The sequence below is a fragment of the Balaenoptera borealis genome (assembly GCF_965194805.1).
Source record: "Balaenoptera borealis genome assembly, chromosome: 8".
NCBI classification, from domain to species: domain Eukaryota; kingdom Metazoa; phylum Chordata; class Mammalia; order Artiodactyla; family Balaenopteridae; genus Balaenoptera; species Balaenoptera borealis.
Window position 1 is genome coordinate 72,922,452 of NC_138865.1, and position 23,705 is coordinate 72,946,156.

General features: G+C 42.9%; 2 protein-coding genes across 6 annotated transcripts in view; one reads left to right on the top strand and one right to left on the bottom strand.

Annotated features, from left to right (window-relative positions):
* LOC309634101 (uncharacterized protein) overlaps positions 1 to 5,377 on the top strand; it is a 76,303-nt gene extending 70,926 nt beyond the window's left edge. For all 3 annotated transcript variants that reach the window (XM_082403702.1, XM_082403701.1, XM_082403703.1), the window contains 2 exons: positions 3,314 to 3,429; positions 3,840 to 5,377. In XM_082403702.1, the coding sequence (XP_082259828.1) occupies positions 3,314 to 3,429; positions 3,840 to 3,963 (240 nt within the window). In that variant the 3' untranslated portion in view covers positions 3,964 to 5,377. The remainder of the gene's footprint in view (positions 1 to 3,313; positions 3,430 to 3,839) is intronic.
* Positions 1 to 23,705, bottom strand: part of APBA1 (amyloid beta precursor protein binding family A member 1) — a 236,509-nt gene that overhangs the window by 72,169 nt on the left and 140,635 nt on the right. For all 3 annotated transcript variants that reach the window (XM_082403661.1, XM_082403659.1, XM_082403660.1), the window contains exon 2: positions 8,415 to 9,671. In XM_082403661.1, coding sequence (XP_082259787.1) covers positions 8,415 to 9,602 — 1,188 coding nt within the window. In that variant the 5' untranslated portion in view covers positions 9,603 to 9,671. The remainder of the gene's footprint in view (positions 1 to 8,414; positions 9,672 to 23,705) is intronic.

Below are 23,705 nucleotides of genomic sequence, written 5' to 3' on the forward strand. Positions count from 1 at the left end.
AGAAGAACAAACAAAACCCAAAGTTAGCAGAAGGAAAGAAATCATAAAGATCAGAGCAGAAATAAATGAAATAGAAACAAAGAAAACAATAGCAAAGATGAATAAAACTAAAAGTTGGTTCTTTGAGAAGATAAACAAAATTGAAAGCCATTAGCCAGACTCATCAAGAAAAAGAGGGAGAGGACTCAAATCAATAAAATCAGAAATGAAAAAGGAGAAGTTACAACAGACACCGCAGAAATACAAAGCATCCTAAGAGACTACTACAAGCAACTTTATGCCAATAAAATGGACAACCTGGAAGAAATGGACAAATTTTTAGAAAGGTATAACCTTCCAAGACTGAACCAGGAAGAAATAGAAAATATGAACAGACCAATCACAAGTAATGAAATTGAAACTGTGATTAAAAATCTTCCAACAAACAAAAGTCCAGGACCAGATGGCTTCACAGGTGAATTCTATCAAACATTTAGAGAAGAGCTAACACCTATCCTTCTCAAACTCTTCCAAAAAATTGCAGAGGAAGGAACACTCCCAAACTCATTCCATGAGGCCACCATCACCCTGATACAAAACCAAAGACACTACAAAAAAAGAAAATTACAGACCAATATCACTGATGAATATAGATGCAAAAATCCTCAACAAAATACTAGCAAACAGAATCCAACAACACATTAAAAGGATCATACACCACGATCAAGTGGGATTTATCCCAGGGATGCAAGGATTCTTCAATATATGCAAATCAATCAATGTGATACACCATATTAACAAATTGAATGATAAAAACCATATGATCATCTCAATAGATGCAGAAAAAGCTTTTGACAAAATTCAACACCCATTTCTGATAAAAACTCTCCAGAAAGTGGGCATAGAGGGAAACTACCTCAACATAATAAAGGCCATATATGACAAACCCACAGCAAACATCATTCTCAATGGTGAAAAACTGAAAGCATTTCCTCTAAGATCAGGAACGAGACAAGGATGTCCACTCTCACCACTATTATTCAACATAGTTCTGGAAGTCCTAGCCACGGCAATCAGAGAAGAAAAAGAAATAAAAGGAATACAAATTGGAAAAGAAGAAGTAAAACTGTCACTGTTTGCGGATGACATGATACTATACATAGAGAATCCTAAAACTGCCACCAGAAAACTGCTAGAGCTAATTAATGAATATGGTAAAGTTGCAGGATACAAAATTAATGCACAGAAATCTCTTGCATTCCTATACACTAATGATGAAAAATCTGAAAGAGAAATTATGGAAACACTCCCATTTACCACTGCAACAAAAAGAATAAAATACCTAGGAATAAACCTACCTAGGGAGACAAAAGACCTGTATGCAGAAAACTATAAGACACTGATGAAAGAAATTAAAGATGATACCAACAGATGGAGAGATATACCATGTTCTTGGATTGGAAGAATCAACATTGTGAAAATGAGTATACTACCCAAAGCAATCTACAGATTCAATGCAATCCCTATCAAATTACCAATGGCATTTTTTACAGAGCTAGAACAAATCATCTTAAAATTTGTATGGAGACACAAAAGACCCCGAATAGCCAAAGCAGTCTTGAGGGAAAAAAATGGAGCTGGAGGAATCAGACTCCCTGACTTCAGACTATACTACAAAGCTACAGTAATCAAGACAATATGGTACTGGCACAAAAACAGAAACATAGATCAATGGAACAAGATAGAAAGCCCAGAGATTAACCCACGCACCTATGGTCAACTAATCTATGACAAAGGAGGCAAAGATATACAATGGAGAAAAGACAGTCTCTTCAATAAGTGGTGCTGGGAAAACTGGACAGCTACATGTAAAAGAATGAAATTAGAATACTCCCTAACACCATACACAAAAATAAACTCAAAATGGATTAGAGACCTAAATATAAGACTGGACACTATAAAACTCTTAGAGGAAAACATAGGAAGAACACTCTTTGACATAAATCACAGCAAGATCTTTTTTGATCCACCTCCTAGAGTAATGGAAATAAAAACAAAAATAAACAAATGGGACCTAATGAAACTTCAAAGCTTTTGCACAGCAAAGGAAACTATAAACAAGACAAAAAGATAACCCTCAGAATGGGAGAAAATATTTGCAAACGAATCAACGGACAAAGGATTAATCTCCAAAATATATAAACAGCTCATTCAGCTCAATATTAAAGAAACAAACACCCCAATCCAAAAATGGGCAGAAGACCTAAATAGACATTTCTCCAAAGAAGACATACAGATGGCCACGAAGCACATGCAAAGATGCTCAACATCAGTAATTATTAGAGAAATGCAATCAAAAGTACAATGAGGTATCACCTCACTCCTGTTAGAATGGGCATCATCAGAAAATCTACAAACAACAAATGCTGGAGAGGGTGTGGAGAAAAGGGAACCCTCTTGCACTGTTGGTGGGAATGTAAATTGATACAGCCACTATGGAGAACAGTATGGAGTTTCCTTAAAAAACTAAAAATAGAATTACCATATGACCCAGCAATCCCACTGCTGGGCATATACCCAGAGAAAACCATAATTCAAAAAGACACATGCACCCGAATGTTCATTGCAGCACTATTTACAATAGCCAGGTCATGGAAGCAACCTAAATGCCCATCAACAGACGAATGGATAAAGAAGAAGTGGTACATATATACAATGGAATATTACTCAGGCATAAAAAGGAACGAAATTGAGTCATTTGTTGAGAAGTGGATGGATCTAGAGACTGTCATACAGAGTAAGTCAGAAAGAGAAAAACAAATATCGTATATTAATGCATGTATGTGGAACCTAGAAAAATGGTACAGATGAGCCGGTTTGCAGGGCAGAAGTTGAGACACAGATGTAGAGAATGGACATATGGACACCAAGGGGGGAAAACTGTGGTGGGGTGGGGATGGTGGTGTGCTGAATTGGGCGATTGGGATTGACATGTATACACTGATGTGTATAAAATTGATGCCTAATAAGAACCTGCAGTATAAACAAACAAACAAACAAAACAACTAATACTAAACTTTCATTGGGTTATTTGTATGGAAATACGTTAATATAATTGTTTCAGACATTAAAAAAAAAAGAAAAAAAAGAAAAAAAAATTTTTTGCAATGTTCTTTTTTAAGAATGGCATCCTATTCTAATTTAGTGGCTCCCCTATCTTCTCCTACCCTTCTGAGGATATTGATGAGTGTTTTATCCTGCTCTGAGTACTGCCTTTATTTCTCCAAGTTCCTTTTCCATTTGCTTTTTTTGTGTCTTTGTCTTTCATGTTAAGAGATGTTCGTCAAATGTCCAGAGATCCTTGGATATCCACTCATATTTAACAGTGGGTCCCAAAAAGCCTGTTGGAAGATCCATGAGCAGTAGTAACCTTCATTGTGTGGTGATCAGGTAGGGAACCAGATTTTATGCTGGAAAAGCCCCAAACATGAGTAACTGTAGGTACCTACTCTTGGGTCTTTCTGTTTCCTCAGAGAGGAATAGTCTAATCTCCGGCTGGGGCTGGGGGCCGGGAGGGGGTAGGTTCTAAGCCTGATGGCTAAGAATTCCAAGGCCTTCTCAGAGTCTCACTGCTTAGTGGGCCCTGTGTTCCATAAGGCACCCCCTTACCCCCTTTTTCAGCTGTGGCTAGTGTCCCCAGTTCCAGCACTTCTCTGGTTCACCCTCTCTTTACAGTAAACCTCCCACCTTCCGTGGGGGGTGGAGGAGAAGTGGAAACTTGGTGGCATGGGCTGGAGAAAGGATTTGGAGTCTAATTTCTCCTGTGACACACCTTCAAACAATCCTCTTTTCTTTTTCAGCCATACTCCTGCCATCGGAGGTATCTGGTGTCTCAAATTCCTCAGCCTTTCTTGGGGGTCCACGGCACAACTCCTCACAGACACTTCGCAGAGTAGGGAACACAGAAACCTCATCAGTGTATGAGTGAGAATCGATCAGGCTGTGCTGTGGCAACAAACCACCCCAAATCCCCAAGGCTTAAAACAACAAAGGTTGCTTCCTGTCTCACACTACATGTGCACAGGGGCAGGAGAGAGCCCGGCTCATCACGGTCACTTGGGACCCGTACGGACAGAGGCTCTGCCATCCTGTGACACCGCCATCTTAACCTGAGGCTTCAGGGGAAGAAGGTGCTCTGAGCTGTTCCTGCCTAGAAGCAACATCACACTTCACTGCTCCCGTTTCACTGGCCTTGTCTCGCTCCTAGGGGACGAGGAGGTGCAGTGCAGTCACCGCTGGGCTTGAAAGCAGAGGACAACTGGCAATATGGGGGAGGGGCACTAATGTCTACCACAGCCAGTCACCACCACGGTGTTCCAGAATTTTGTTGTTCTCATCTGCAGCTGTTTCCTCTGTCTCCTGGTGATTGCGGCTTTACGTATTTTTATCATTTTACTGTCATTTTAGTGTAGCTTTTTTTTCAAATTTTGTTTTATTTATTTATTTTTAAACAGCAGGTTCTTACTAGTTATGTATTTTATACATATCAGTGTATGTCTGTTTAGTGTAGCTTTAAGAGGGAGCAGTGATAAAGACCAATTCAAACTGTACAACACACCACTCCGAGTAGCCAAAACCCTCCCATTACGCTGTGTGCTTGCTCCCATCCATCTTTCTGATTCCACCCCCTCCTCTGTTCTCTACTCAGAATGAGTTTGTTGCCTAAAGAGAGACGGGTAGGCTGCAGAACTTTTCAGAACTGGTCACTCATTAACAATACTTTTCAAGAAGGGGGCTGGGTGGTAGTTTTCAAACACATACCTAGAAAAGAGTCTTTACTAGAAGCAAAGCACTTATAAGTACTTTTTTCAGAAAACAATTACATTCACTCACTGCTGAGCATCTAGTCTACGTTCAGTAAGTCCTTGCTAACGAGCAATCCTATTTTCACATTCTGTAGGATTCACTTGCAAACAGATGCCAGTTTCCTCCAAGTATGAGAAAAATGCTAAAGTTCCGAGTGAATTAAAAGTAGTGTTTAGGAGCAGAAACTAACACACCATTGTAAAGCAATTATACTTCAATAAAGATGTTTAAAAAAAAAAGAAAAAAAAAGTACTGTTTAGGGGCTTCCCTGGTGGCACAGTGGTTGAGAATCTGCCTCAATGCAGGGGACACGGGTTTGAGCCCTGGTCTGGGAAGATCCCACATGCAACTAGGCCCGTGAGCCACAACTACTGAGCCTGCGCGTCTGGAGCCTGTGCTCCGCAACAAGAGAGGCCATGATAGTGAGAGGCCCGCGCACCGCGATGAAGAGTGGCCCCCACTTGCCGCAACTAGAGAAAGCCCTCGCACAGAAACGAAGACCCAGCACAGCCATAAATAAAATAAATAAAAATAAATAAATAATTTTAAAAAAAAGTATTTAGAGCAGATTTAGCTATCAGCAGATATCTCTGGCAAGTAGTAGTACAGGTGGTTTTTATTTCCATCTATTTGCATCACTGTAGTTTCTGATGTTGCTATTTTGAGAACGCGCTGCTTCTGTAACAAGAATTCCAGGGCCCCTTTTCCAGGCCTGTTGACCAAAACCACAGTGGGAGAGCCCCTTCCATGAAACCACACCTGTGGTTTAGGTCTAGGTCTCTAATTAGCTAGGTCTCTAATCCATAGAGCAAACATGGGGAAAATACCCAGATGATACTTGTCCTTTAAATCAGTGGTTCTTAATTTTTTACATACTCTAGAATCACAGGGAGAATTTACAAAACAAAAACAAACCCAATGAACAAAACCCCAGATCACTGGACCCCATCTTAGGTATTCTGGTTTGGAAAAGAAAGGTAGTAATTAATTTGTATTTTTAACAAGTACCTTCCAGAAAGACTTCAGGCCACATGGCTTTTAATAGTGCTTTTCCATTTTCTACAACAGTATACATGGAATGAGCATTCAGTAAATATTTTTTGATGCTGAGGTAGAAATCCACAGAATGTATGTGTTTCCCCCCATGATCCCATCAAAGAGGTAGCAAATGAAGGTCTTTCCTGTAAATGTGGCAGCATGACAGATGAAATGCAACCCACAAATTCAAATGGCTTAAAGACAACTGGTGGAATATTTTAAAGCACAGGTTTTTGGGTTTGCTTTGTATAACTATTCATAACCCAGAAAGCCCTACTAACCAATTTCTTAGTGTCAAGTTGAATTTCTGACTGGATGGGTTTCTAAAGCATCACCCAATATTCTGGAATCAATTCTACCTCCTGAATGAAACATCTTGCAAGAGGGTTAAGCTGTTTTCCTAGTTCAAATGGATAAAAGCAAGCCCCCAGCCCTAGTGGAGGCTGGGTGATGGGTTCATCGTGAGGCTGCAGGGACCAGGTAGTTAAGCCGGTAGTTTCATGGAGCTGGTGCAGGTGAGAGAGCTGAAGGAAGAGGCCAGCATCTGGACTGAATGCTCCTGCATCTTTTTCTGGGATGGCTTTCCAAGTTTCTAAAAAGGATGTAGAACTCGGCCTCTTGACAGCTCCCTACTTTTAAAAACCTGCTCCATTTCCACTACATTTGCAAAATACTTGCTGCACTCCATCCCTCCAAGCCAGAAGGAACCTGGAGACAGCGGGAGGTCACCGAGAATTCTGCACATGAGCGCACCTATTTTTAACTGTTTGACTTTGAAGCCTGGAAAGCAGAGGGAGACACCAAGCATGCTAAACTAACTGACCCAATGCCGCCCCCTGGCTGGGAGGATGCAGATCCCTTCCCAACCTTGCCTTAAAGGTGCCCGCGATTTCATCAGCTAACAGCCAATGCTGTTACTAAAAGAGCAGGCGAATGATACCTTTCTGACCTGCATAGCCCTTTACCTATTTAAGTAAAATGAACAAACAGCTTCCAATAATTGTTTCTCACTCCAAAAGATATACCGAGAAATAGGCTGGTGCAATCATAAAATGCAGAATTAAATGAAACGGAATTTAACCTCTTGACCCTTCTTTTACCCCAAGCTCCCATTTTAAATGAAAGTGCTTAAAAATTATTCAAGAGAATGGAAAAGTGAGAGTCAGAGGAGAAAGAGAATCTTTAGAGCCAGGTAGTGGGGGTAAAGGTTAGCCTTCTTGATTTATTTTGAATAGACTGTGACACTCAAGCTTGCTGAGTTATCAAATTTCTTAGGTATTTCAAAAACGGAAAATAAAATGCAGACAGGGCAGCAATAGCTTTCTGTAGCTCTTCACAAGAAAGTATATTTCAGTTCAAAAACATGTCTTTTGTGAGGTGAGGACACTCTGGTACCACCAGAGATGAAAACTAAGCCCTTCCTGAAAGTCACAGTGAAAAAACTGCAGACACCCCCGGAAAGGGCCCAGAAGGATTTCCTCGATTTCCTCCAAAGAGGCCACACTATCCATCCCAAACTTTTAAGGGGTTGCTTTAAGGCAGTGGTTCTCAAATTGTGGTCCTGGGACCAGCAGCATTAACATCACCTGGGAACTTATTAGCGACAACGTTGAGTTTCACCTGAGCCCCGAGATCCTGGAAAACAGCAAATAAGGGCTCCCCTCTCCTCGTTTTGTGTTCTGGAAATGGCTTAGGCAAAGAACCTACCTTCCCATAAGACTTGAGTAGCTCACAGGTGCCCCCTTGTTTACCTATGACAAGGCCAGACACAGACCCTCCAAATTTACATTCTTTGCCTGACAAATGGTTAGTTGAACTGCTGATTAATCAAGACAAAATGCTTATTAACCAGCCTTTGATTAAGCTCCTCGCCTTCTTCCAGGTCCCTGAACTTTGGCCAGCTTACCACCCCTACTCAACAGCTCCTCCTGGGAATAGGCTGGTGTCAGGTTAAAATACTCTCTCATGGGCAATGCGTCCAAGCCATGCTTCATCCCACTTCCTCACACCTTGTTCTTCCAAGCCTTGTTTACTCCCCCCTCCAAAAGAACCCCCTTTGTGCCTAACTCTAGAGACGCTTGCAGATCTTACAGAGGTTCTGCTACTGCAACAGTCCCCCTTCCCCTGTTACAACAGGACCTTTCCCATTTGCAATAAGCCTTTCCAATAAAGTCTCTCCTTAATCCAGACTTGTTTTTCATTTGACGTTAGAAATACAAATTCTCAGGCCCCGCCCCATACCTTCTAAGTGGGAAGCTAGGGGATGGGAAGCGGTGCGCCTGGAAATCAATTTCTGAACAAGTGCTCCAGGAACAGTTTGAGAACCACTGATTTACGGCAACCTCTCAACACTTAACTCCCTCCCACCTGTGTTTCACTCAGGGGCGCTTAAGCACAAGCTGTTTCTGAGCATCCCCACAGATCGTTTCTCTCATCAAGTCATTTCCCAATGACAAATGAGGCCACCGAGCGCCCGTCTCCCCTCCTGGCCGCGCGTGGAGCTGAGCGGGCCTGAACCCGCACACACTTACATCTCCATCCACCGGCCTCTGGTCGTCACAATCCCTGGTGGGACTAATGTCCTGGCGCATGACCCAGATGGGCTCTTTGGGCTCGTCGGGGGTATAAGGCGAACGTATGGTCCTGGTTTTCACCTCCTCGATGGCCTCCTTGATGTCCTTGATGGCCAGCGAGATGGCATCCCTCTTCTCCTTGCTGTACCGCTGCACCGCCTCGCCGCCAGCCGCCCTCTGCTGCCCTGCCAGCGCCTGCAGCCCGGGGCTGTCCGGGCGGCCCCCGCCCGGGGTGGGGGCGCGCTCCAGGTCCTGCTCGGCTTCGGGCATGTCCTCGGCCGCCTTGTCGAGGCTCTGCGAGCTCATGCTCTGCTTGACCTCGGCCACGATCTGGTCGATGTCCTCTTCCTGCTCGTAGCTGTCCATGCGCGGGTAGGGCGCGAACTCGGCCTCCTTCTCGGGGCTGTCGGACTCGCCGTCAGAGCGCTCGTCGTAGTGGTGCAGCCGCGCGCCCAGGGCCTCCTGGCGGTAGGCGGCCGCCTCGTCTCGCTCCTGCTCGTACAGCCGCAGGCCGTCGCGCGCGTCCAGCTCGGGTGCGTCCCCGATTTCCTCGTACACGTGCTCCTGGAGGCCCCCGTAGTCGGCGTAGGGCTCGGCATAGGGCTCGTCCTCGCCGCGGTGGAAGAGCCGGTGCGTGTAGACGTAGCCCGAGTAGGCAGCGTTCATGGCCTCCTCGTGCTCCAGCGAGTGGAAGTGCAAGTGGTTGGGCAGCGCGCGACGGTGCGTGGCCTCGGCGTGCTCGGCCTCCGCCTGCTCCGTGTACTCCTCGGCCTCGGGCCGGTACTGCACTGCGTACGCGCTCTCGTCCTCGGGGTCCTGCGCGCGCTCGGCGTCGTAGCCGTCGCGCGCCGCGGCGATCACGTCGCCCTCGGCCGTGTCCGTGTGGTTGTGGAAGCCGCTCTCCGTGCTGGCGGAGCGCGCCAGGCACTCCCCGCGCTCCTCCTCCTCCGGCTGCGGCTGTTGCTGGCCGGGCTGGGCGCGGAGGTCCTCGACGGCGCGCCCGCGCGGGGGGCGGCCCGCATAGTGCTGCTGCAGCTCGTCCTCCACCTCCGGGTGCTCCAGGTCGGCCTCCACCGACTCGTTCACCTCCCCGCCTGCCGCCTCGTCCGTCACCTCCACCTCCGCGGCCCCCTCCAAGTGGTTCATGGTGGGCGTCGGGGACGGCTGGGAGAGAGGCTGGGCCGGCTCACTGCGCTCTCATTCTGCTCCACCCGGCTGGAAAAACAAGAAGGGGGAGGGGCTATTACGTGGTTCAGACTGTAGTCAGGAGCTGAGTACCAAGATAACCATAAAAACAGCTGTTATTGATCCCATCTGAATCTCGGTCAGTTAAAAAGTGATTGCAAATTTAAGCTCAGTCTGAGAACACATAGTTCATCTTCTTCGTAGCACGTGTCGTAATTTGTAATTACGTATCTCCTTGTGTAATTGCTTACTGGCTTTCTCCCTTCCCCACCCCTCAGACTGAGAGCCTCTTGAGCCTTTAGTTCCCCACCACGCTTACTATTCAGGTTCTGTTTCTGATGCATATGAATAGAGAGTACTACCAAATTGAATGAGACAATTGACAACATTTTCCATCTGCTAAGGGATAAATCTAAGTTATACTAGAAACGATTTTTAAAATAAGTTTCAAGGGAAAATAATCTTGGAATGTTTTGAATCCGTTGCTGTCAATACAAATTCGCAGCCATTCTGAGGGAGGCTATCAACCATCAATGGGTTCTCGTCCTGGCATTGCTGGCTCTGTTGCCTCCGGTTAAGTGGCTCAATTTTCCGGATCTCCACCATGAGACTGGACTCATTTCCTACAGCAGGATGTTAACAGCTATTACCTAGACAAGAAAAGACTCCGTGGTCAAATAAGTCTGGGAAATGCTGACTTCGAGTTGACTTTTCATTGTGAATATTCAAGGGGAGGAAGATACAGGATGCTGGGTTCACAAACTTATTTGACTGGGAAACACTTTTTTCCTACAGGCCAGTGTTCTGACAAATGCACTTAAAGAAACACAGACTAGCTAATTTCTAATACTCACTTCCCTCATACACCCTGGATCTAAAATTCTTTGATTCTATGAATTAGCATTATAGCTGATATTGGATAACACGCTTATTTCTTTAAAATATGGCTAGGTCTCTTTCCCTATTTTCAGAGGGACTTGCAGCTAGAGAGACAGCTTTGGTTTCAACCTCTCTCAATTCTTCTTATCACAAAATAGCTTTATAGCATAATCTGTGTACAGTGTATGGAAATAAACAAAGGATGTAAAGAACAGCAAAAACAGGCAGGATCCCTATGATTTCAAGACATTTATGGTAAACAGGTTCAACATGTGTAAACTTTTAGGGACTTCCCTGGTGGTCCAGAGGGTAAGACTCCGAGCTCCCAAGGCAGGGGGCCCGGTTTCGATCCCTGGTCGGGGAACTAGATCCCACATGCATGCCACAACTAAGGAGCCCACATGCCGCAACTAAAAAGATCTCGCATGCTGCAACTAAAGATCCCATGAGCCGCAACTAAGACCCGGCATGGCCTAAATAAATAAAATAAATATTTTTTAAAAATGTGTAGTTTTCTCATAGTGTTCTTTTGGAGAGCTCATCTTACAAATGGACAAAAGTGGGAAGTGAACTCTTTAATGTAATAGCAGAAAGCTCCAGGAGGACCAGGAACATCTGATGGACTCTCTAATGTTTTGATGCATTATATTCTACTCAACTCCCACCACAATGAAAGCAATTTCCTTCAGACACTATGACAGTCCCAGTAGTAAAGGAGGCCATTTTGGAGCTACCACGTTCATCTTAAAGCAGAAGTATCATCTTTCTCCCATTCTTTGATGGATCCACCACTGACTAATACTCACTAGAAGACAATTGTGGTTTAGCAGAGATGATCAATCCTTATTGCTTCCTTCCTTGATAAGAGTCCCACTTCATACTAATTAGACCTTGTCTTCTTTGAAAAACTGTGGCCTCCTCTCATTTAACCCCTGAGAGCAGTGACTGTGAACTAGGTATAAGAAAGTTTTCCAAGTATGAGTCTCCATTCAGACCAGATGGATGGTTAATGCACTGAACAGAAGAGGCAAATGCTGGTGCTGAGGGCCCCCAGGTTAGGTGGCCTCCAGTGGATCATGCAAAATACAAAACAAATATTCAATTCAATACAACACATAGACAACAACAGTCTATCCAAGTTTCCTTTATAAGGACTCTCTGGAAAAGACAACAGATAAAAACCACACTCATGTACAAATCTAAGTCTGCTGAGCACAAAGAAAGCATTCACAGGGAGGGATACCAAACATGCCAGATACTTCCCTGGGTACTGCGGCCCTGCGGCGTGTCAGCTGTGTGTGGTTAGTGTTAGCAATGCAACAACCACCATCCAAAACACCTGAACAAGCCAAGAATTCATGATAACCATGTGCAGAACTGATCAAAACACTGTCTTCAGTGAAAATGGCACTTTCCCTTTTCACTTTGATGAAAATCTATCGATACATGCGTCAGAAAGAGATTTGAGTTTATTCTGGGTTAAAATTGTATTTGACCAGCAAATGGTGCCATCTCATAGAGCACTGATCCAAAGGAAATGAGATTTCCATGCATGTCCATACACTGAGTTATGGTAAAGAAAGTTACAAGAAACCACTTCTTTAAGGAAAAATACTGTCAAAATAATGCACTTTTGGTACAGTGGAGCTTTCTATTCACTGGGGGCATTGTCCTTATACCCCCTCCCCCGGCCTCAGGGGAGTATTCCCGCACGCACGGAGTATTTCTATTTCACTCACCACCGTGGTTTCAAGAATACAGTTTGGGTTGTGGTGTTCGCGGCATGTTAATTAATAACAGACATCGATTTGAGGGATTTCTCTAGGACAAAGGCAACTACCAACTTTTAAAGATGGAGCTGACGTTGGTGGTCCGGTCCATCGGTAGCACACGAGAGGACGGTTCCCTGTACCCTGGCAACTTTGGGGGTGATATTTATTTAAAAACCCCACTAAGGCTGATTTGAAAGAATCCAAGGTTATTGTGGGTATAGAGATTGGTACCACCTTTTTGAAAAGCAATTTGGCAAGATGAATTAAAATCTTAAAAAGGTAATATACCTTTGCCCCGGTAACTCTACTTATAGAAATCTCAAAGGAAAAACTCAGATGTGGACAAAGATGTTTCTCACGGTATTTGCTTAAAAAGTAAAGATTATAAACACTAACTATTAAGCGCTAACATTAAGTACGAATAAGTACAGGGCTAATAAGCGTGTTAGCATCATATTGCAGTTCAGGAAGGTGTGGGGCTTTTCTGGCTGGGTAGCTCCACCTGGAGTTCCCACAGCACTCAATCTCAACCTGCCACAGCTGAACAAGTCATGCCTCGTTATCCTCCCTCCCCATCTCAGCTCCCAAACCTGGCCCCGCCTCCTGTATTTCCTGCATGGCTGAAAGGCACCACCAAGTCCCCAGCCCAGGAGTCATTACTGAGTTGCCTCTTTCCCTAACCTCCTTCCCCAGACTGAGGACCAAGTCCATTGTCTTTATAACTCTCGCATCATCCTCACTGCCACTACCTTGTCTCGGTCCCTCTCGCCTACAAAATTTCCTTGACTAATTTCTCAGTCCCCTCCAGTCGATCCTCACCTCGCTATGAGCCAACCTGCTCACCTTTCTAAATACAAATCTGAATCCCGTAGCCCTATTTCTCAAACTCTTCAGTGATCTCCCTCCAGTACATAGTACAACTGCTTAGCGAACTGTCTACCAGACATTACTAGGCATTTGCCACATAATGACTCACACTAGCCTACAAAGAGCATACTCTTCTATTGTCTTTAGAGAGATTATTGTCAGCTCTTTTAAAAATGAGATGGAGGCGGGTGGTGTTAGGTGATTGCCTAGGTCACACACCTGCTGGTGGAACTGGTGTCACCCCCCCCACCCCACCCCCACCCCTGTCCCTGCCTCTAGACTCTGGTGCTTGAGTCCTACTCCTGAAAAACAGAGCCCTTGGGCCACATCACTCCTCCAAGCCTCACCTTCACGCTTCACCTCCACGCTGTATTCTAACACCCCAGAGTCCTGACACTGGCCCTAACTGCCTTCCCTATCCTCAGCATATTTTTCACCTAACTTTTCTTTGGTGAATCTGTCTTATCTTCCTCAAAGCAAGTTCATACCTAATGAATGTCTATTACGTGCCAGCCTCCAGGCAATGTTCTGGGCATAGAGGCAGAGCAGTGACCAAGCCAGACAGGCTGCTCTGTTCTCAGGAAGCCACCATTCTAGCTCATGGGGGTGGAGGGAAAGGAGAGGGGAAGAGACAATAATTATGTTAATACACAAATAAAATAACATCAGGGAACAAAAAGTCTTATGAAGAAAATGAAACAGGGTAATGGCAGAGAAACTGACCGAGGAGAGAGGGCCTCCTATAGTGGCCAGAGGAGGTGATATGGGCACTGAGGTCTGAATGATAAAGAAAGAGGCAGCCAACTGAAGATCTGAGGGCAGGGCCTTGAGGTGAGAAAGGACTTGCTGTGTTCAAAGACAGAAATAATGTTTGTGAACTGAGTAAGGGATGATGTGGTAGGAGATGAGGATGGAAAGTTGGGAAGGGGCTAGCAGGGCAGGGCCTGGTACCTCATGGTAAAGAGTTATTTCAAGTGCACTGGCATGCTACTGGGGGGGTTTAAGCAGGGGAGTAATAAAGCGTGATTAACCTCTCCCATCATCCTCACTGTACCCTTTCTATCTATCTATCTATCTATCTATCTATCTATCTATCTATCTATCTATCTATCTATCATATTATAGCACCTGTCATTCTGAGTAGCAATTCTTTATAAATATGAAGTCCTTGAGAAAAGAGGACATGTCATTTATCTTTGATTCCCCAGTGCCAAGTACAGAGGGAACATAGTAGGTAGTAAATTTTTAGTGATTAGAAAGAAAATAATTATCCTCCCACTTCCCAATATCAGGGGCCTCCTGGACATTGGCATGCCCAGCCTTTGGAGAACTCATTTCTTCTTTCCACCTTGAATCTTTACTGCCCTCATCTGCCCCTGCAAACTTCTCCACCTTCTTCTGATGCTTCAAGTGCCCAAAGAACTCCAGTGATTCAACCCCTGCCTACATTTGAGGGCGCTGATCCAGTTGGCATTTATTGGATATGTACCAGGCACTGTGCAAGGCAAGGGGGATGCAAGTTTCTAAACCATGATCCCAGCCTTCAAGGGCAGACAGCTTTGGCGATTGTAATACCTGGTGATGAATACAAAACAGAAATAGGTTCCAGCTACAAAAAGAAGCTAGAGTTAAAACAACAACTGCATCACCTTTGTGAATCATGTGAGTGCTACTGTTCTTATAGCTTCTGGACTTCATAGCTCGTAAGCATCCTAGGAACTGAGGCCTAGGAGAGGAGTGCCATCATCCAGACAATGTTCTTGATTATGACCCATGTGCCCCCGAAGGCTGGGAGAGTAGAAGGGAGGAGTTACAGCTGATTGAGGAAAATCCCTCCCCTTCTACAAAAAGGCTGGATGACCTGGAAGACACAGGCAAGAGAGTCTCCTCTGCAGGAGCAGCCACACAACATGAAAAGGAGGTGCTACGGCATCTTGGATGCAGAAGTGAGGGAATCCAGGTTGTGGTGAAGCACAGGTGGCTTTCTGGCTCCTGGTTCTGGAAGGTTCCACAGCTGAGTTGGAAAAAGTGAACAAAGGGAGGGAACTCCACTGCAGTGCACCATTTAGAAATAAAACATTTCATGATTCAGCAACTGAATCCAGGTAGCTCATAATGTTAGCTGAGGCTCCTGTTGGTTTGGCATGAATAGAAGGGGAGGCTATAATTACTTTGGTTGATCTGTCCTTAAGTAGTTGTTAGTAACAATTTCCAATAGACTGTTTCTTTTAACACATTCAGAAGTAGTTTTAGAAGGGCCTGACTGAAGACAAAATGAAATGTAAAAAAGAACAAAAAGAATGATACCAGATTGTTAACCTGGAGAGTATTGTGTGAGTATGGGGAGGGGGTGGGGTAGTAATGCAGGTGTAGGGAAAACACATGAAGGTGGAGAGGAGACAAGTGGGAAAAGAAGAAGAAAGTCTGTACTAGCCATGCTCTCCTCTGAGAAAACTAGAATGAACAATATGATTCCATTTAAATAAGTTTTTATATTTTTGCATATATTTAAGGTAGTACAACTACCTCCTGTGGACTTAATGAATGTTGCTTGTCTTGCCCTGCTGGAGTTGGAAGGGAAGTCCTATTTCTTGGGACTGCAGCCTATCCTAATCCACCTGCGCACATACTGTTCCAGTCAACATGACGTCTGCCACCAAGCCATTGGAGGGGCCGTCGATGACACTGAGACTATTAATTTCCATAACAAAAGCTGTGGTTGCCAAACAAGATTATGCCCTGGATGTAGTGGGCATGCAAACGTACACACACACACACACACACACAGTCTGCATAGGCTGGGAGATTAATGGTTCTCATTTTAAAAAAGAAAGATGACAGAATAGGAATACCCAGGTATTCTTATCTACCTTCCCTAGCCTATAAATGTGTTTCCCTTCCATGAGTTAGATCAATCATAAAACATCTACTAGGGAATCCAAAGGACATCAAGAACCCTACTCAAATCATCAGCTCTTCTAAACACAATGCATCTATTTATAAGAGTAACATATAAAAGACAGAAATAAAAAAGACTAGAGTTTATTAAAGCTTAGTCTCCTTTGAATCATTTGGAAATTAAATTTAATGATACTGGGAGCCAAGATGGATACAGAACACACATTTCACCTTCCTAAAATCATTACCAGTTTAAATAGGCTTACATGGTCAGAAAAAGCCTCCTCACACAGAGTTATCTTGCCTCAGCAAACTATCATTTTGTTTTCCCTGATATCCTTATGCCTGAAATTGTGAAGCATGGCTTGGCAGATAGTATTGGTAATGGTTTCGGAGTGAGTTGAGTACCAGATGTCAACCAGACTGAGGTCTCTGGTTGGAACTCAGGACTGTGTCCTTGACCCTGTCCAGCTTTGATGAAGACATGGGGGCTGGACATCTTGTTTCCCTCTTCAGATCCACTGTGTACCTTCCCCACCCTGCCTGTGCCCTGCAAGGCTGGCCTCTTTGGGCTGCATCAACAGCTCCCTGTTGCTCTGGCTTCTGTTTGGGTTTGGCCAGTGGAAAGCTCTGGTGGATCTGTCCCTTGATCCAGTGATCTGGGTTCTTCACCTGTGGACAGACTGACCCAATGTTGGCTGCCTCACCCCCTTGGATACTCTATTTTCTGGATCAAGAATGCCATCGGCTTGTCTGGATGGCCACTTGTTGATCCCTTAGAGATAGTGGACTGCCTGCTGGACTACACTTTTGTCCATACTGCAGCTGGATTTGCCTTCTAGCACCTGCCTAGCACAGGTTGGTGGGTCCTGGTCCTTCTCAACTAGTCATGGTAGACTCTTTATTTGCATGTTTCAAGGCCACTGCCATTGCTCAAAACACTTTGGCCACTCCTTTAGGGAACAGCTTTCGAAGTTAATTTATGGGGTTTGAAGTTACCAGCAAATCGTTCTCAATATTCTATTCTCATATTTAGTCATATTTGACTTTTGACTCCAAAGGATTATCCCCTACCTTATTTACAAGAGTTGGCTATAAATGGTGCTTATTAGTTTTCAAATACCAAATTTATCCCTAAGGGATCATCCTGTCATTCACTATCCTTAATGAGGTATTGTAGTAGTGTGGGGACAGGTGTGGGTGACATACTGCCTGAATTTGCATCGTGGTTTCATCACTTACTAGCTCTTTGACTCTGAATAATTTAATCACAGAAAATATTCCAATTCTACCATCTCTAAAGTGGGCATAGTAATATTAGGTTGGCCAAAAAGTTCATTCAGGTTTTTTCGTAACATCTTACGAAAAACCCTGAACGAACTTTTTGGCCAATCCAATAGTACTTACATCACGTGGTTATTGGATGATACAAGTTAATAGATATACTACAAGTTAATATTTTATATATATGTATAAAACTTAGAATCATGTCTGATACGTTTTAAGGGCTATTTAACACTCATTAGTGCATTTTCTGCACACACCATAGTTAGTATTTAACAGATCAATATACTGTTTATAAAAAGCAAAAAAAAAAAGTTAATATAAATGACTAGAGCACATGGTACACTTATTAATATTACCCTTTCCTAAATAAGGTTACGTAGAGGTGGAAAACAAGCAGTTAAGCTACTTTTAATCCATTTTGAAGTAAGGCTGGGTATAAATAAATCCATCAAATAATCACAAACCCTGTACTATGTGTAGGCCAATAATATATGTGGTGTTCTACATACTGTATTTCTAACCCTCACAACGGTCTCAGTGGAAATTATTATCTCCAATTGCTAATTTTGAAGCAGAAGCTAAGACAGCTTAAATAAGTTGTCCAAGGTCACTCAGAGCCAAAAGGAGTGGAAGTGGATCCCTCTGGCTTTCGCTGTTCTTCCTATTACATTTCACTGTGCCCAGCAAGTGATGCGATTGATTTTTTAAACAAACATCTAAATTGGTGTAATCCGTTTTAGAATAGTCACCTTGGCAGACTCTATACTTACATATTCCAAGGGCACTGTCTTTGCTCAAAATACTTTGGCCACTCCTTTATTGGAACTGATTTCAAAGTTAATTTGAGGTATTTGAAGCTACTAGCAAACCGTTCTCAATATTCTATAGTCATATTTAGTCATATTTGATTTTTGACCTCAAAGGGTGTCATCCAAATTTATCATCCACCTTGTTTACAAGATTTGGCTGAGAATGCTGTTTGATGTTCTCCAAATACCAAATCTATCCCTAAAGGATGAAGATATGCGACAGCCAAGATTATTAAAAAGAGTCTGTTCAGGCTCTGAAGTCAATTCCAAAAGAGGGCTTTAAATACTGTTTTGGCCAGTGGCCACATCTTTCACATATGCTTTAATCCTTGCAGAGTGAACAGAGGGACAGAGGCCATTTGGAAGAATACATTATTGTGTGATGGCTACAAAATCAGGTTCATTACTTTCATCCACCTTGAAATCTGTATAATTGTGGTTAACACTAAACAGGCAGGAAAATTAATTCATCCACTTGGATTAATTCAGCCACTCCAACCTCAAAGCTCTGATCACAACCCAGCCTTTGATTAAAGAGAAAATTCTGAACTTATGCAGACTACTTATTGTCTGGCTCTTTGTCTAACACTTTAACAATCAAATCATTCATTTATCATTCTGATTCCAATAAAATACATGAAATAAGCTTAAGGCAATCATGGAAACTCAGAGGGGAAATCTTGTAAATTTTATAGAAAATTCAAGGGACATTCTCTGGAAATCAAAGCCGATTAAAAGTCTATCTGAGGACTTCCTGGGTGGCACAGTGGTTAAGAATCCACCTGCCAATGCAGGGGACACGGGTTTGAGCCCTGGTCTGGGAAGATCCCACATGCCGCGGAGCAACTAAGCCTGTGAGCCACAACTACTGAGCCTGCGCTCTAGAGCCCGTGAGCCACAACTACTGAGCCTGCGCTCTAGAGCCCGCAAGCCACAACTACTGAAGCCCACGCCTAGAGCCCGGGCTCCACAACAAGAGAAGCCACTGCAATGAGATGTCCAGGCACTGCAACGCAGAGAAGCCCCTGCTCGCTGCAAATAGAGAAAGCCCGCGCGCAGCAAGGAAGACCCAATGCAGCCAATAATAAACAAACAAATAAACAAATAAATAAATCTTCAAAAAAAATAAATAAAAGTCTATCTGAATTTCTGTGAAATGCCCCTGGTTTAAAGTCAGACATATCTACAAAATCCATATTTACTGAGGGTTACACAAAATAGATATTTTTTCCCCATTTCAATCCCTTTTTTCATGCCCCTACATAACTTCCTTTCCTCACCCTCCACTACATTTACTATCTCTGTTGCTACACTACATTCAGTTCAGGGGTACTAAATCACCCGTTATAATCAACCTGGACCATTTTCCTGATATTTCTGTTATTATATAGAAAGCCACGCACATACCACACTTTAGTGTTAAAGACAGTAAATTTCTAAAATCAGTTCAGCCATGTTCGTTTTCAGAGGCTCATTACTTCATCCTGCAAAAGGAGATGGAAACGGGGGAAATACCAGGCTAAGGATGGGTTGAACAGTAATTCATTAGAATGTAGTCCTTCCTTTGAGACCACATCACCTCAAATTTACCGCTACTGTTACTTTTACAAATTATTTGGCTCATTAGAAAGTCAGTTAACTTGCTTCTCTCTATTCCCTCAAGTTTTCTGTAACTTCCTTTAGCATTTTCCTTCCCCAAATTCACACCAGAATGTCAGCCACAATCCTAATTACAAAGCTTCAGATTAAGTTCCTGTTTCTGACATTCTTTTTATTCACAGGTCAAGAAAGCAGCATCAGGTATGCTGGCCACTGTCCTCAAGCATCTTTTCAGTTATGCCTCAAATCTGATATGCAAGATGATTAAAAACAGCTGTATCCCAGAAGGTTCACTCCCTGACAATTCAGCTTCACAACTCCCAAAGAACAAAATTCATTAAGCAACTATTAGGGAGCAACATTGGTGATGACTTGAATTTGAATTTGATGAGCCAGAAATCCCACATTGATTCAAAGCCTCCCTTGACAATCAACTCTCTCAATTTGGCTACATTAGCAAAAAGTTAACAGGGAAAAAAACATATGTGAGGAACGAAGAAAACTACTTTCTCTTAAAAGTGACTCAAGGATAGTCTGGAAACTCTTGAGTTCATTGGACATGTTGACTAGAATATAAAGAGGTAGAGTATCGGTAACTCTTTTTCTAGTTAACTAATTTCATTTAGGCCCCAAATATAGGCCGGTGAAATTCAAACACAGTTTTGCTAGGACCCGGAGGCTTTTAGTCACCTCAAGAGAAGACATGAGTTTCTCCAAAGGAGATTATTTTTAATTTGTTTTATTAAAAAATAATGTGGATTTTACTAAAGATCTCATAGGGAAGACTGGAGTGAGAGACTACAGTGTGCATCATACCCATTACCCTCCCAAAACCTCAGCGATTAATTTTTCCCACATCTTGCTTTTCTGTCATCAGCTATAGGGCTTCCCTCTCTCATGAATTTTCCCCTATAGTCCTGAGTCTTCATGGTTCTTGTTCCTTCCTTCTGGATCACCACAGTCCGGTAGAAATATAATGCAAATCAAATATATAATTTAAAAAATTCTAGTAGTAACATAAAAAGCAAGGTAAAGAAAGTACAATTAATTTTAATAATATATTTTATTTTACTTAATATACCCAAAATATTATCATTTCAACATATGTCCGATATAAACAATTATTACTGAGACAGTCTGCATTCTTTTTTCCCTACTAAGTCATCAAAATCCAATGTGAATTTTACACTTACAGATATCTCAGTTAGGACTAGCCACATTTGAAGTGCTCAATAGCCACATGTGGCCACCATACTGGACAGTGCAATTCTAGATCTTCCTTTTGGGCTTCCTAAACTCTCTCCTTTTCTTCTGCAGAACAATTTAGCTGTGTTCAAGCTCTTCCAAAAGCATGTAATGTCACCCTCCTCCATCACCCTTTTCAACAAACAAAAGACCCTCCAATTATCAGCATTTTCCCTCCAAATAACAGGAGATTATGAACAAATAAGTGAATGAGTGAAAAGCCTGATTGTTGCTGTGACCTAGAGCCAGAAGTCCCATACTGTCTGTTCTTCGGTCTCTCAAAGGGACTGGTCCCATATTCTTCCCTCCCCCAGTTTTCACTGCTGTCCTTTAACCTCAGATCTCTTTGGACGCTGAGGCCAGTGTTGCTGTACTGCTCCTTTCCCCTCTCGATCACTCCCAGCCTCACCCTCCCTTTCCCCTTGTGTCCCCCTCACTGATAACCCTCAGGCTCATGGCCACAGCACCCAGGAATCCGTGCTAACCTGTGCACCTGTGCTAACCCACAGCACCCCTGCTGTAGAGAACAACAGAAGTTGTGCAAAGATTCCTCAAACAGGCAGTGAGGCTCTGGGAAAGCCAGGTAAGTAAGAACACAGGGAGCCCTTTTCTCTCATCTGGAGGAGGAGTGGGAAGAGGAAAGAGAACCCCAGGTACTGGGGAATCAAGTTAGAGGCAGTAGAGCATAGCAGTTAAGAACACATGCTAAGTCACACTGCCTAGGTTCAAATTCAGTTCCAACACTCACTAGATATGTGACTGTGGGCAAGTCACTTAACCTTACGTGTCTCAGTTTCCTCTTCCCTAAATGGGGGTAATAATAGCACCTACCTCATAGTGTTACTAGCTAAATAAATGTGTTAATGTAGCACTAAGAACAAGGATAAAAAATATACTTGTTGACCCACAGAATGTACAACACCAAAACTGAACCCTAATGTGAACTGCAGACTTTGGGTGATAATGACGTTCAATGTACGTTCATCAGCTGTAATAAACGTACCACTCTGGTGCAGGATGTTGTTAATGGGAGAGACTATGCATGTGTGGGAGAGGAGGCATATGGCAACTCTCTGTACTTTCCACTTAATTTTTCTGTGAACCTAAAACTGCTCTAAAAAATAAAGTATATGAAAAGAATTCCATTATTTAAATATTTATGTAATTATGTATTTAAAATATAATTTATATATAAATATGTATAATTTATGTTTGTATAATTTATATATGTTTATATGTATATATAATTTATATATGCATATATATATTTAAAATATACTTTATATTATACATGTGATATATAATATATTATATAAGTAAAAATATAGATATATAATTAAATATATATGTGACTACTGTATATAAATAATATAAATATATAAAATATTTAAATATATATATAATATAAATATTATATAAAAATATATAACGACACACATATATATCAATACATATTTTATTACTTAAAATATGCAAGTAAGGCTGCTCCACTTGAACGAAACTACCCCACTAGCCCTCACTGACGCTTAAGTGACATTGTGGTTGGCCACAACCCTGCCACTGCCCTATCACTGTCCCAAATCTAAGACCCAGTGAACTCAGGTGTGGGTAGCAGGAGCCTGACTGGCACAGAGAGCCACCTCCTGGCCACCTGGCTCAAAGGCTCCCCTGGGATGTGTGTGTAACTGCTCTTTCTGGAGCCTCCTACAAGCCGGTGCCCACACCCTGGGCTCCGGGCTCACAAAGTGCCTGCTCAGACACTGGAAGCGCTCGGCTCACATCTGCCCTGTGACTTCCCAGCACGCAGCAGCCAAGCCCCACTCCTCCAGCTTGCGCCCTGGTCAGCTGTCCTGCTCGCCCACCTCACAGCAGCCGGCGTCAGCCTACAATACCAGACCTTCTCATGCCCATGCAGCTCCAACTCAGGAAAATCATACCTATGAGCACCAAGCCGTGTACTGCCCTTGATTTGCGACCATAAGTTCTTACCACCTTTCCTCATCTATAAAATGGGTCAACGAAGGGCAATTTGCAAGTATCTATCAAAATTACCGCTCTGAGGAATTTATGTATGTATTCATACACAAGTGTGTGAAATGACTTACGTACAACTCTACTTAAATTACTAAAGCATGGTTTGTGCTCACAAAAGACTAGAAACCAATAAAACTGATAAAATAAATTATAGATAGATTTCTATAGAACATAGGGTGATTTTTATGTACAGAGAGTAGAAAGAACTCTCTGATATATTAAATTAAAGCAAGGTCAGAACAGTGTATAATGAATATTGTTATATATGTAGAAGAGGAGGGAAAAGAATACATATGTGTGAAAGTCTCTGAAATGACAAACAACTAATACAAGTACTTATTTCTTTTGGGGAGGTGGGAGGATGAGGAGTGAGGGCTGGGCAGATGGGGGACTTTTCAACACATGCATTTTTGTACTTTTTAATGTTTGAACCATGAACTTACTTTAAAAAAACCCTAAATATGTCATGAAAATAATATCCTATTCTGCTTACCTTGTGGGGATGGTGACTGCTTTATGAACTGTTAAGTGCCTGGGAAAATTTATCACCCTTTTTGTTGAGGAGGGCTTTGCGGTGGGGCTGATGAGCTGAATCCCCATAAAAGCTTTCTCTTCTGCTACTGATGGAGATTTCTCATCATGAGTCAGATTCCTTGCTACCACACTGTTTCTCA